Source organism: Coenobita brevimanus, chromosome 63 (assembly GCF_032717465.1).
Source record: "Coenobita brevimanus isolate Jiangsu-jjx chromosome 63, ASM3271746v2, whole genome shotgun sequence".
Lineage (NCBI taxonomy): Eukaryota > Metazoa > Arthropoda > Malacostraca > Decapoda > Coenobitidae > Coenobita > Coenobita brevimanus.
The window spans coordinates 2,990,600-3,004,339 of NC_137016.1; the positions used below are offsets into that span (position 1 = coordinate 2,990,600).

At 41.8% G+C, this 13,740-nt stretch overlaps 1 protein-coding gene across 1 annotated transcript; it reads right to left on the minus strand.

Annotated features, from left to right (window-relative positions):
- Positions 1-6,588: 6,588 nt before the first annotated feature.
- Positions 6,589-10,409, minus strand: LOC145404280 (uncharacterized). The gene is made up of 3 exons (XM_080275801.1): positions 10,346-10,409; positions 8,201-9,956; positions 6,589-6,712 (listed from the first exon to the last, which is right to left on the minus strand). Exons 1-3 carry the CDS (start codon positions 10,407-10,409, stop codon positions 6,589-6,591), a joined length of 1,944 nt encoding a protein of 647 aa, XP_080131927.1.
- Positions 10,410-13,740: the final 3,331 nt, after the last annotated feature.

A 13,740-nucleotide genomic window follows, 5' to 3' on the forward strand; every position in this document is an offset into this window, starting at 1 on the left:
GCAGATTAGCAATCTTTTTTTTCTTTTTTCACAAATGAGAAGGTACGTGTTTACAACCCACAATTTCTGAAGGCCACATACATGTTTGGTATAGTTAGCTAGCAGTGCCACATGATAGAAGGCACTGAGCAGCGAGGTAAAGAAACCAAACGTAATTTACTCTCACGGTGTTTCAGACATGACTGTCAGAAAATGAGAGCTAGCAGTCACCGTCGGCCTTTCAGTTTTAACCTCTTTGCTGTTGCTGTTACTTCACTTGGGCATTTTAATCAGACTAACACCAGAAGACACTGCTGAACTAAAAGAAATTTAGTTGTCAAAGTCTCAAAAACTATCCCGAATTACTTTATTTTCCTCAACTGAAAGAAACATTAGCAAGCAAAGGTCAGTATTAAGCTTATAGTTCTTCCAAGTGACTGTGAAAAAAAAAAAAAAAAAAAAAAAACTTTTGAGTGACAGGCGTGAAAGGAAATCTACAGTAGACGCGCTACTCAGGAACTGAATATTTCATTGTCGAGACAGTTGATTTTAAAGGAGACTTGGCTGAAGGCCAAATAGCGAGAGTAGGAGGACGTGAAGTACAAACTGCAAGTTTGAGAATGATGCGAAATATACTGACGAATGAAAGTAAAGATATGTAGCTGACGGTATAAACACCCTGCAGTGAGAAGTGCTGTTGGCGGTGAAGTGGAGGTACAGTACTGTTCCATTCCCAGTCAGTGAGACGATGGATCATTGCTGATAATGATATCAAAAGTTCAGCGTCCGACATTCAGGAAGCAGTATCACCCGTTTTATCAAAACTGAGAAGGCGAAGGCAAAGGCAAGCCACTTAGTTTTGACGGGAAAAATTGAAACACCGGGGATGATAGGAAATTATTAGATTGCCGCCCATATATATAAAATAGAGCAATAACCAACTACGTGGAAGAGTAAAACTCTTTTTAATTTTATGTCAGGTATTTCATTCATGATGTAAAGAAAAAAAAATAGGGGTTTGGTTTCTTCCGATCTCAGGTGTAAAAATATGTCCGTAGGATCGCCCAATGGTAGAGCTCTGGGGTGGCAAAGGGCTGTGGCTTCCGTGCTAAGGTTCGAATCCTAGTGGTTACTGGAGGCTCTTCTATCATATAAAACGCTGCCAGGGGGGTAGGTCGGTCTCCTACCCTTAATCTGGACTACAGTAGCTAGTCTTGGGTCCCTAGGTTCCGGAGTATAATATGATTCTGCGTGTGTGTGGGGGGGGGGGATGTGGGGGGAAGGGCTAAGAAGTTTATACAGTACTTTATGTTCACCGACAAAGGTCATAATCTGTGATGTTTGTCTCAGTTTACCCCATTTCATTACGAGACATCAAATAAAGGCCGAATAAAGACATCTGGCGTTGTCAAGATTACCATTTCTGAGAGTCATTGTACTGAGGGTGCTAATGAAAAATGCTCAAGGAAGATTAAGCTGCAGGAAGGAGGTCATGTGCTGTACAATTCATTTTCGTAAATTTCGTAACAAAGGCCACGCAGCGCAGCCGTTATGAGCAGCTGTAACTTGGGTCTCACACCGCAGCCAGTCACCGCCAGGATCCTGCACTAACGGTATGGCATTCTCGATGGACACGAGGCATTAGCTTCGGGGTGAGGATTTCCGTGCCCTTCTCAGCGTTCTGTCTCACGCTGGCCCCACACTGCCATGACGTATTTGTTTTGGGGTTCAGCAGCCCTAAGCTTTGAATAGAATTTAGTCTTTTTTCAATTTATTTCACGTATTTTAGTGGTAGAGTAAGACAAAGTTACTGCCGTACATCTTTCCATAGAACTTTTTTCGTGACTGATAATGCATCCTAGTGTTAATCTCTTGCTACAGCATAGTATTTTTGGTGGAAAGATGGTATTATTAGACCAAGTTGAACCCGACAAAGCATAGTTTTCTCTTGCTACCTACATACGATTTTATTCGACCTAGGGGAGAACACTCGAACTGCAGGGAACAGAAAGAGTAGGATATATAACTACAAAAGTATTAGAAGCGGAAGCTGCGGGCCTCTCTGGTTCATGCGTGTGGTATGCCGTGGTATGGAAGGGTGATTTGATGTGGTGTAGCGTGGTGTGGATTAACTGAATTCATCAAAATTTACGGGCATGAAGTACCTCTCCTTCGAAAACGTTTGGTGAGAGACACACAGACATGGTACCGTCTAGAGAGCCTCCTGCATTTAAAAATACGTCTTTGGGTTGGATGGGTTAAGGAAGAGATGGAGGATGGGATGCCAGATTTTTTTTTTTTTTAATCTTTCAGTTGCCATGATTATTTTTTACTGAAGCAAAATGAAATCATCCGTACTTACAGAAATTCATGAAGTTCTTCATTCTTAGCCAACACGATAGTTGTGATACTTTCTTTTTTATTTCAGGTGCCCTGGCTCTCTTTAGGATAGTAGATTTCTCTGTCGTTAAGTGAAGTATTACGAGGTAGATAATTCGCACTCAAATGTAAAAAATATATGTTCTATTATGAATATATAATCGTCAAAAGCTAGCATGAACACAAGAATTTATCATCAGGCTAAAGTGGTTAATGGTTTCTACTTTCTGCTTCTCTCCGACAAGGAGAGTACGTTTTCAACCCTGTTTGTTTCTTTGTTTGTTTGGTTGGTTGGTTGGCTGGTTTTCTGTTGGCAGGATTACTCAAAAACTAAAAGATATATTTGGGCTAAATTTGGTGGATAGATAGCTCATGCCTCAGAGAACAGTCGATTAACTTTTGGGACTGATCCGGATCGTATTACAGATTCTGGATCCGGGAAACACTTTTTGCGAAACCCTAATCAGTGATGAGAAAACCAAACCCGTTATGATGAGTGGTTTGGAAATTACGTTTCCCCTGTCGGAGAGATGCACTCCACTGAGTGCCCACCTAGTTCATTTATTGGTCTGGATCAAGCCCACTCAGAATCGACATGGATATGTGGAAAAGGGTGGTGATGAGGATGAGGATGATTATGATGATGATGATGCATAGTTATTAGCTCATTTTTACTTCGCTCTTTATCTAAAGTTAGCTCAGATATAGTTTTAATCCATTCAGTAAAGTGATCATTTTTCCTTTTTTTTTTCCCAGTAAAGTGACATTTTTCCTTTTACTTTTTGTCTTTGCTGCTTCAAGACGATTTAATGCCTTAAAAAAAAAAAGGTTGCTTGTGGTAAAAGTATGTCAAGCAGTCTACCCCTTCAGTACGAGACACCTTCTCTAAGCTGAACACAGTAATGTGGTAGTCAAACCGACAGATAAATATCGCCTTGCCACGAAAGGGGTTAACAGCAGATGAATGTCACAGTTCCAAAACTTTTCGAGTTTCAGTCTTTTTTTTAAAGCACAGAAAATAACTAATGACTACCATTTGTGGCACATGACCTTGACGACGTACCTCCTTATCTATTTCCGGACGCCCAATCCCAGAGTTCATCCTGGCTGGCCTCGATAAAAACTCCTCCTAGCCTCTGTAGCATCACTGCATCCCATTATACTCTCATCACCTTGCCATGGCCCAGAATTTCGTCTATTTGCAACTTATTTCATGTAGCTCAGTAGATGAGAATGACAGTACAATCTACGGCTCTACAGTATACCCTTTGCCTTAGTGACTAGCATGATATTGCAGTTCTAATGTATTATTCCAACTCAGCTTTGAAGATGAAGCTATGACAAATTCAGGTCTACGGTAGTTATTGCCATATGAGTATAGCTGAAGACGCTCACACAAAGGCACTCTACATCTTCGACCTCGTTCGATGTCTTCCTCTGCTCATTCTCCCACCACGTGTACTCTCAGTATTACCAAATCATTTGCTTTTAGATGTACTCCCTCATTTTGCTACTTTGCCTCTTTCTTGGGCTTCCTTTCCTAATATCTCCCTGTTACTAACCCGCTCTCCTGAAATGTTCTACTCCACTTGATCTACTTTGTCATTACTGTCTCATTGCCATTCTCTCACCGTGTGCTTGCTGTGTCTCTGCTACTGAACCCAATTTTCTCACCCCATTTTCCCAGTGTCTGCATCCTCTCTCTCACTGCGTAGCCACGTTCTCATATCTACTAAGCTTAACGTGGGAAGCAATCGTGGAAAATACTAGTGGACATTTAGTTGCATTCTCACGCGGTGTTCTTAGTTTCAATTTAGATGGAGAGTTTTGAAGCTTTATTCTGGATGGTTTGCGCATTGTGTAAGAAGTGAACATTGGGTGATACCTGTGAACCACTTTCGGGAGTTCTGTAATATGTGTTTATATGAGTTTTCCTAAAGACTCGCACTCCTCATTCCTGAGGTGCATAGAATTTTTGTACATTTTCAGGCTCAGTCATTAAGTTTCACACCTTCAACGTGAATGCGGGATCTTTATTACCTCCACTTCGATGTCACATTTTTGTAATTTCTCTTGCTACTACAGGACGATTTTTTTTTTTTTTTTTCAGCTTTAGCGAGTCCCCTGGCAGTGTATGGGTTTAACAGGCCTATATCTAATCCATCTAAATGATAAGAGTGTCTTATAAACCAAATGAAGTCGTATGGCTACTGCAAGAAAATGGAAAACCCAAAAATAGAAGTATTTTCAAAGTACCATTAGAAAATGAACTACGCTTCCATTCCATCTTCATTCAAACCTTAGGATTTATTACTCGTCCCGGCCCAGGAGGGGCTCGGAGGCGGGTATTGTTTTCACTCGGTTTATCCGTCTGTTTGTCTGTTAACAACTTTACGCGAAAACTACTGGTGCGATTTTGACTAAAAATACAGGGATGATGGGCTATGCTTCTGATCACCTGATTAAATTCTGGGCCAAATTGGGCCAAGGCCTATGCTGTAGGCCCCAAAAATGTAATTGAAAAAGAAAAAAAATAGTTTTTTTTTTCTCTTCATAACTTCTCTCAACTTCGTCATATCGACATGAAACCAAAACTTAAATGTGCATATTTCAAATCTGCATCTTGTAACATGCCTCATTATATCAGGGGGGTCACCCCACAATTAGCCGTGGGAGGGTCAACGTCAGGTGGGTCGGGCCTAAAATTTCACATGGGCATAAAATCATCAATTTTCACCCGATTTACTCCAAATTTGATATGTGACATGTTTGGCTGGATATCCTCTTGTGTTTAAACGTCAGCACTAAAATGATTGCCGGGGACGGGTTTGCTATGCCTTGACACCGCTCTTTGTTTTATTATGAATTTGTTGTTGTGGTTGTTGTTGTCACTCCGTGGTGTTTATTTCTCATCGCATTTTACTCACTGACACTCTCGATTGTTCCACTAGCAATACATTTTAATCATATATTGAAATAGTTACGATCAGCAGTGATTTATTTGGACTTATTATTCATTGTTATTTTCTTGCCTTCTAGCCTGTGCCTCTGTATGATCTCTATTACTGTTACTGGAGGTCTATTAATTATTCATTCGATCAGTCAAACAAGCAATCTTTACTTGCAGCCTCACTAAAACGATCATTTTTATTCATATCCTATATTCTGTATTAAGGTCTCGTGCTCTGAGAAAACTTTTTTGTGATTTCAATCGTGCTTGGTTAAAAGTGTGTGTGTGTGTGTGTGTGTGTGTGTGTGTGTGTGTGTGTGTGTGGGTGTGTGGGTGTGTGGGTGTGTGGGTGTGTGGGTGTGTGGGTGGGTGTAGATGTGGGTGGGTGTGTTTTATGGTAACTTATCTATGAATAAGGATAAATACTTCATAACATTTTGAGTGATATGTCATTTATTCAGATACAAACGATACAATTATCACGTACATTGTGGTTGCATCAAAATAGATAAAGGAAAGTTATTTACATTCCTGAAGATTTTTTTTTTTACACACTGCAATAAAGAATAATATAACGTCGCTGAACGTTACATGTCTGTACGTTTCTTTGTAGAGTAGATGCGTCATAGGAAAATAGGTTTCTAGCAAAATGCACGGTGCTTTTTTTTTTCTACACACTACAGCATTTGATTCAATAAAAGTAACCAAATGCATCACTACGGTAGTCATTTGATGAGTGATGTGTGGATGAGGAAGATTATTAAAGACAGTACCAGCCTGCTTCATATGAATGTGATCACTGCAATAAATAATTCAGCATGTGATGTGAAAAACGATGAGGTGAAAACGAAATATGGATGACTGATGCCGACTACTTGAAAGTGGAAATGTAATCTTATCTATAATCAGAAACTTAGTATTTTCTTAAACTGTAAATTTGTGAAATATCAGATTGAAAAGAGAATTTTTTTAATTTTTTATTTTTTTACATAATATGCATCACTATAGTTTTTTTTTTTTTTTTTCAGGGAGAAAACGCCGATACACATTCTCTTACTCCGACTCTTCTTTCTTAACAGAATTAATACTTTGCTGACTGTGTGTGTGTGTGTGTGTGTGTGTGTGATCAGTTTCCTTGGTGTGGTAATCAGCTCGAGTGGCACCAAGTCCCTCTTCCACTGTGTTCACCTACTTGCCGAAGGTTTTTTGAGATACATGAATTTGATGACTTTGTTAGAAACTTCCCTAATGTTTCTCGAGAGTCTATCAGTGATTTATTTCTATATGAGATGACACGGGGTGAGGTTAGAACAGGTATACGGGCGCCCTACCACCAAGGTCTGGGTGACGTCATCCACCAACTGTCCCGAACCCGCCACACCCAGCAGATTGCCCACCGATGCCCTGCACAAAATAAAAATAATAGTTATCACACGGTATTTCAAGCAGTGGAATGAATATCAGGATACATAAACGAAACTAGGAAAACACTTTTTCTTACACACCCATAACATTACTTAGTACACCATCCAGAATAACTGAACTTCTCATTTTCAGCAGTTACACCCCACGTCCCCCTTGGTCCTTCACAACAGGGATTTAGACACTAACCTCTACAAACAACTTACTGACTAATCTCACACAACAAGCATCGGACAGCATCTACACCGCGACACCTGCAAAACGCTCACTTCACATAACATCAGACTTTAGTAAAGCTTCCAGTGTCATCCTCAAAGACACATAACACAAGCATAGATAACAATACAAACCTTGGCTTGCCAACTATCTGTCTGGTAAACAAGCACATGATACATTCCAAGGCAAGCCATCATCAACAGGAAATTTCCCAAAAGGAGTTTCGCAGGGCTCCGTTCTCTCAACCACACTCTTCAGCCTATACATGCATTTTCCCACATTCCCAGCTACCCACAAGCAATGCTTCATATGTAGATGACATCACCATAACAACCACACGCAACGCGGCAGACACAGCTTGCACCTTGCAATTGGACTACCTCAGTACACTACAGACTTAGTTCGAGGACAACAAACTGACGATCGCCCAAGCCAAGTCCACCACCACCACTCATCACCAGCAGTAAACATAAAGATAGGTACTTCCCCTCACACCACACTTAACATTGCATGTGTGCCACACACTCTTTCAGCTATGATCCTTCGAGCGACATACGACAGTGGACTCACTTTCAAGGACCAAGAACAGTACAAGATATCAACAGGCAATGCACCCCCAGACTCACTGCACTCAAGGCAACTACAAAGCCAGACTATGGGCAACAAGAAACATTCTCTTAACTTTACAAAAATTATATTAGATAAGTGATGTTCTATGTCTCCCCGGCATGAGCTCCCATCCTGTCTAATACTCAGTACAACACCTTGCAAACCATGCAGAACAACGCCCCACGGATCACCAGTGGCTGCACTGAAACCACTCCTACAGCTCACTTACACTCTGAAACTAAATCCTCCTTGTCACTGAGTACCTTGATATAATAGATACACCATTACATCCTGCGCCCTCTGACAATACATACACAACACCGCTAGCAATACATGACAAAGAGACAACACGCAAAGGAACATAAAACAATCATCACACAAACATTATCAAATTTTTCACAACAAACTGAGGTAACCTTACCCTGTCACTCTGACTTTTGACTTCTTATTTTTTAACCGAATCGCTTCATTCTTACCTGACCCTCAACTTTCCCACCAACTTTGGTTCAGATAGAATTAAAACTGGATTCTTCTGTTCACACACACACACACACACACACACACACACACACACACACACACACACACACACACATTACCTCACGCTGGTTTATAGAGTTTAAGATAAAACTGAAGCATACTCACATGAGTAGGGCAAGGCTGGAGTGCTTGCCAGTGAGATGTTGTGCTGTGGTGTTGGCCATGACATCACACAGGTGAGACTGGACGCAGGAAGTCTCGTTAGTGTCTCTGTAGAGGTGCCACAGGTGGTTGAGGTGGTGGGCGATGTCGTCTTCTTGCAGGTGGTCGTCCAATAAGTTGTCGGCGACTAGGGGGTCGGAGGACCAGACGTCTCCCCTGAGGGACGGCGGGAGGCTGAAGCCTTGAGTGTCGTCATGCACGTCACGCTTCATGCGCTGGACGCTGGAGCCCCACGGCAGCACTTGGTCTGGTAGGTCCGAGTCCCACAGAGACAATGAACCGTCTCCAATGTCACGGCGACCTCTACGGGTTCCACGGATGAGTCGGAATAACAGAAATCCCAACAGAGCTCCAATTCCAATGGAACTGAGAATTACTGCAGGGTCAATCATCATGCCACCATAGCCTCCGTGCCCACCACCGCCACCATAGCTGCTGCCGTATCCACCACCGCCATAGCTACTGCCATATCCACCACTGTGGGCATCCCCATAACCACCACCGCCATAGCCACTGCCACTGTGACCTCCACCGTAGCTATTGTCTCTGGCTAAATCTCGATTTGATTTTCCCTTGGTGCTCTGTGGCTGAAAATCATATCCATTGAATTTAAAGTTGCCAGCTACCTTGTTGAACTCTTCTCTCTTGACTCTCCCTCCCTCACCCTCCCGGCTCCTTTGACTCCTCAGGATAGACTTATAGAAGTTGTAGAGATCAGTGTTGTTAAAGGAGATGAAGCCGATGTACTCATCTGCAACGTCGTCAGAAAAAGTGTCATCAAAATAGGCAGAGATGAAGCGCGACATGGCGGCGACAGTGTAAGCGAAGTTTGAGGAACTGAAGTAGTCTATGATGCCGTTAAAACCATTTTCTTTGGTAAAGTTGTAGAAAGAGTCAAAGCTCCTGAAGGGTCCGATGTAAGGGTTAATCTCCCGAATGATGAACTCTGCGAAGTCTTTGTCAAGCTTTTTCGCCAGTATGTTCATAAGGTTTAGGTCGTCGCCAAGGCTGATGATGCCGTCGATGATCCTGACGGGCGTGAGCTGCATGAAGGTTTCCAGGGAGTTTTCGTCCTCAATGTAAGCTAGGACTCTCTGCCACGTCGACTTGATCAACATCCACACGCTGCTGGACGTAGATGTTAATAATTCTGAATCGTTAGTAGCTTTCTGGTTTACAGTGTCAGAAATGATAGGAAAATCTAGGGTGGGGACTTCACCGAATGCATTAGTCAAAATTTTCTTTACTGATTCCTGGAGCTCTTCGTTATGATTATCATTGTTTCTGATATCCCAGTCGACTTTGTCAATACTGTTGTATAGCATGTTTTCTCCACTAGTCTGTAACTTAAAAGAATCATCTAAATTCTGCAGCCCTGCAATGATCTTCGAAAGTGGTTGAACGAAATCTTGGTGCAAACCTAACGTGTCCGTCAGACTGTTACTGATATGATCTGCATCCGGGAGGCTCTTTAGCAGCATCGAAAAAAGTGAAGCTCTTAAAGACGACTGATCAGTGTTCAGATCCCGCAGGATCCTTCGGACTGAGTCTGACAAAAGGGAGTTGGTTGAGTTGGTAGATTCAACTTGCATCTGAAATGCCTTGGTCCAGGATGCCGATGCCAACAATATGCAGAAGGTGAGGTCCGATGCCATCATTTTAGTCAGTCTTTTTTCTCTACTATTATAGGTCTTCGGTTCTGCAACATAAAAGAAAGCATATTATATAGGTGAAATGCACAGTTGCACAGTATTATATACAAATATGAGCTTAATGCATAATTTCTTTCCTATATTTGTGGAATTCAGTTTGTATGACGTTAGAACTCAAATGGCCAATGTCAGTATAACTATATTATTTATCGTCCTACATCCGACAAAACACAGGTTAGGGAGATCCAGAGATAGTCTTTGACCTATATCGGATCGTAAACACAATCCCAAATACAATGTCCCTCTTTGGTTTCTGCCATTCTCTCTTACACATGTACCATCACTCCCTCTTTCTTCTCCCTCAGTCTTTTACAGTTCCACTCAGTCCTCTCTCCTGGATACTGCTATAAAATCATTCTTCAACTCCATCCCATACCATCCTTGCCTGCCTCCTCTGCACCCTCACACCATTCTCCAGGCTCCTCGCTAACCTCGCTCATCTCCCGTTCCCTTCCAGCTCCCATCCTTTATTACATCTATACCGCTCTCTCTCTCTCTCTCTCTCTCTCTCTCTCTCTCTCTCTCTCTCTCTCTCTCTCTCTCTCTCTCTCTCTCTCTCTCTCTCTCTCTCTCTCTCTCTCTCTCTCTCTCTCTCTCTCTCTCTCTCTCTCTCTCTCTCTCTCTCTCTCTCTCTCTCTCATACATAAACACACACACACATCTATCTAACTGCATATAGATAGACAGATATCCCATTCAGAAGCCTGGTCTAGTGGAACTGACGGAACTTGGCATTTTCAACTGACAATGATTGGAGAAACCGCAGAGTTCTAACCTATGAGATTCTGACAATGAGCAGATAGGTGGAAGACTATGTTTCCGGTAAAACTCCACCCCCAGCAACTCTGACGTTCAGCGGAATATATACAATATATATATATATATATATATATATATATATATATATATATATATATATATATATATATATATATATATAAAATATGTACGTATGTTTGTATATATGGGGGGGAGTGGGTGTGTGGATGTAATTGTGTGTAATGAATGTATGTATGTTTATATGTATTAAAATTGTCACTCTCCCTTTCCTGCCTCTCCTCCCCTACCTTCTCCCTCAGTTTCTTCCTACATTCCCTCGCCCTATAGTCCGCCTCTCCCATTCCTCTCTTTTCTCCCACACTAACTCATTTCCTTTCCCACCAGTCATTCCCCTTCTCCCTCTCTTACCTTTCCCGCAAACCTTTCATTTATTCCCTAACATTTCTGCCACTCAACCCCTTACTCTCGGCCCCCTTCCTACTCATGTGTCTCACCTCCATGACTAATCCCCACCTCTTCATCCCCTAATTATCCCTTCCTCTCTCTCTTCATTGCTCTCCTTCCTTATCCTTCTCACACCACCTACCCTTCTTCCCACTGCTCACCCTTACTTCCTCCCTGCTTCTCTCCCCAAATTCCTCCACCCCTCCCCTCCCTCATGCTCCCCTTCCTCATTTTCCCCTCTCTACTACCCTCACTCCCGTCTCCCTTCAGTCCCCAAACTGCAGTCATTACCGCGATTGCTACTGTGTCTGTGATGGGTGATGGTGCTCGTGAAGTGTGCACCAGAATTTAGTCTCAATTTTCTGGCTCCAACAACACGTAATTACAGCACTCCATTTACACACCCTCCCTTCTTTCACCCTTTACCTCTCTTCCTCCCTTTTTGTACCCTTTTTCCTCCCTTTTTCCTTACTCCATCTTTCATGTGTTTATCTTCTTTCCCTCTTTTTCACCACTTTGCCTTCTCTTCCAGTCCTCTCACTAACCTCCTCCCCCCTTTTCTCCCGTTGTTCATCCCATAATATTCCTCCCGCCTCCCCTGCCTCTCTCCCTTTCTCTTTTCCTTCCTTTACCCTCCTGCGATCCCTTCTTCCATTTACTCTCACCACGCTATCGACCCAGATTACATGGTTGGGAGTTCATGGTTGCATGACGAAACTTAAAATCTTCTCTGACATGCATGCATTTAGACTCATTCAAGCTAACACAACACGAACTCAGCTGAGAACGAAATAATTTAAACTTTCTCGAGTAAGCCTTGCGCTTGTATGGACGTATTTGGCTTTTCAAGTTATCACGACGCCACTTAGTTAATCTAAGAGCAATAACAGCAGCCAAAGGTTAGTGATCATGTGTAACTAATACCTGCTACAGGCTAATCACCTCGTTTTTATCTTGGAAGGCAGAATTTTATGAGACTAAAGGAGAATTTCGACAAGACAAAAGTTCCAAGTCTCATACAGTTAGGTAAGGAGTTTTCAGTACGGTACAGCCACTTTAGTGTTCTCTATTTTTTCCTATGGTACCAGACTTGAATGCCTACATTTTCAGCTTATGCCATCATCAGTTTTATAGTCACTTTTTACAGCACAAAAATATAACGAAGAATTATCTCTCAGAAATACCATTATCTTATATTTTTTTCATAACATCAGTAGAGTCATCATCATCCCAGCCTTAAGAGATGGGGTGATGTTAATTGAACAATTATCCTACTCGGGTTTCTTCACGATAAGCTTATGGAGAGTGTTGACGTACAAAATACAAAACTAACGCATTCCAACCCTGCAGCTTCTGTATCGTTTGGCTGGCAATGACACATGACATGACAGATCCAGTGCTTGCATGGAAAAATGATAAACTAACACTCTTTCATACTTACTTCCAAGCTATACAAACATCCCTTTACTCCTTCCCTATCCCTTGAAAGGAAGATAGTAGGCTACAGGAGTAGTACAGCTTCAAACTGCAGTCCATTGGGTTCCCCTTCAGATGTGACTAGGATTACTACTACTACTTCTACTACTACTACTGCTACTATATGAATTTTGTATTTTATCCTGGATGACGACATATGATTGTACTCACTCGGAGAAGCCTTCCTCTCCAAGAAGGTCAGAAAACTATCTCGACTGAGTTTTAGACAGAAAAGAGCTTTGTGTTTCATTTCACTTAAACGTCGAGTGATTTTAATCAGCTCATGGAAACCCATCACAGCAAAATGGGATAAATATTTCATTCTAATACTGACCGACACTGTGTATGCAAAAACTAATGTAACTCTCCAAAAGAGCAGCGTTGTGGGAATACAGGCACAACTGACTAACGAGTTGGAACAAGATTATGGGGTGATTGATGAGAGAACAATTGTAAAGAACCATAGCTGAGAACAGAAGCCAAGTTATTAATGAAGACACGTAGCTGAGAATAGAAGAAGCCAAGTAATTATTGGTGCAGAATTCACGTAGTGCAAGTGTATGTATGAGTCTGTTAAATATATGCGCAACAGAAAATTACTGCATAACAATATACCTCTGATGGGTGTCAGTCACTAAACTAAAAACAGCTTGTAGCAATTGAAGCTATGACGAACTGTATGAAACACACACACACACACACACACACACACACACACACACACACACACACACACACACACACACACACACACACACACACACACACACACACACACACACACACACACACACTCACACACACACACATGCTTACATAAAAAATTCAGTGAAGTAAATTAAAATATTTGTGCACGCTGATACTATCGTGAAATAATGAGAGAGAAACTAATGACATTATAATGCCCCTCCGGTTAACTGCTTGCCGTACTTAACACAGGAAACTGGAAAACGAGCTTCAATTTTTACCTTTTCGTTAAGGTGATGTCTTATATTATATTTTTGATACTTAAAGATATATTCAGCTAATAAAGGGTCCCCTAGTAGTTAAGGGGTTAATGAAAGCTTTATC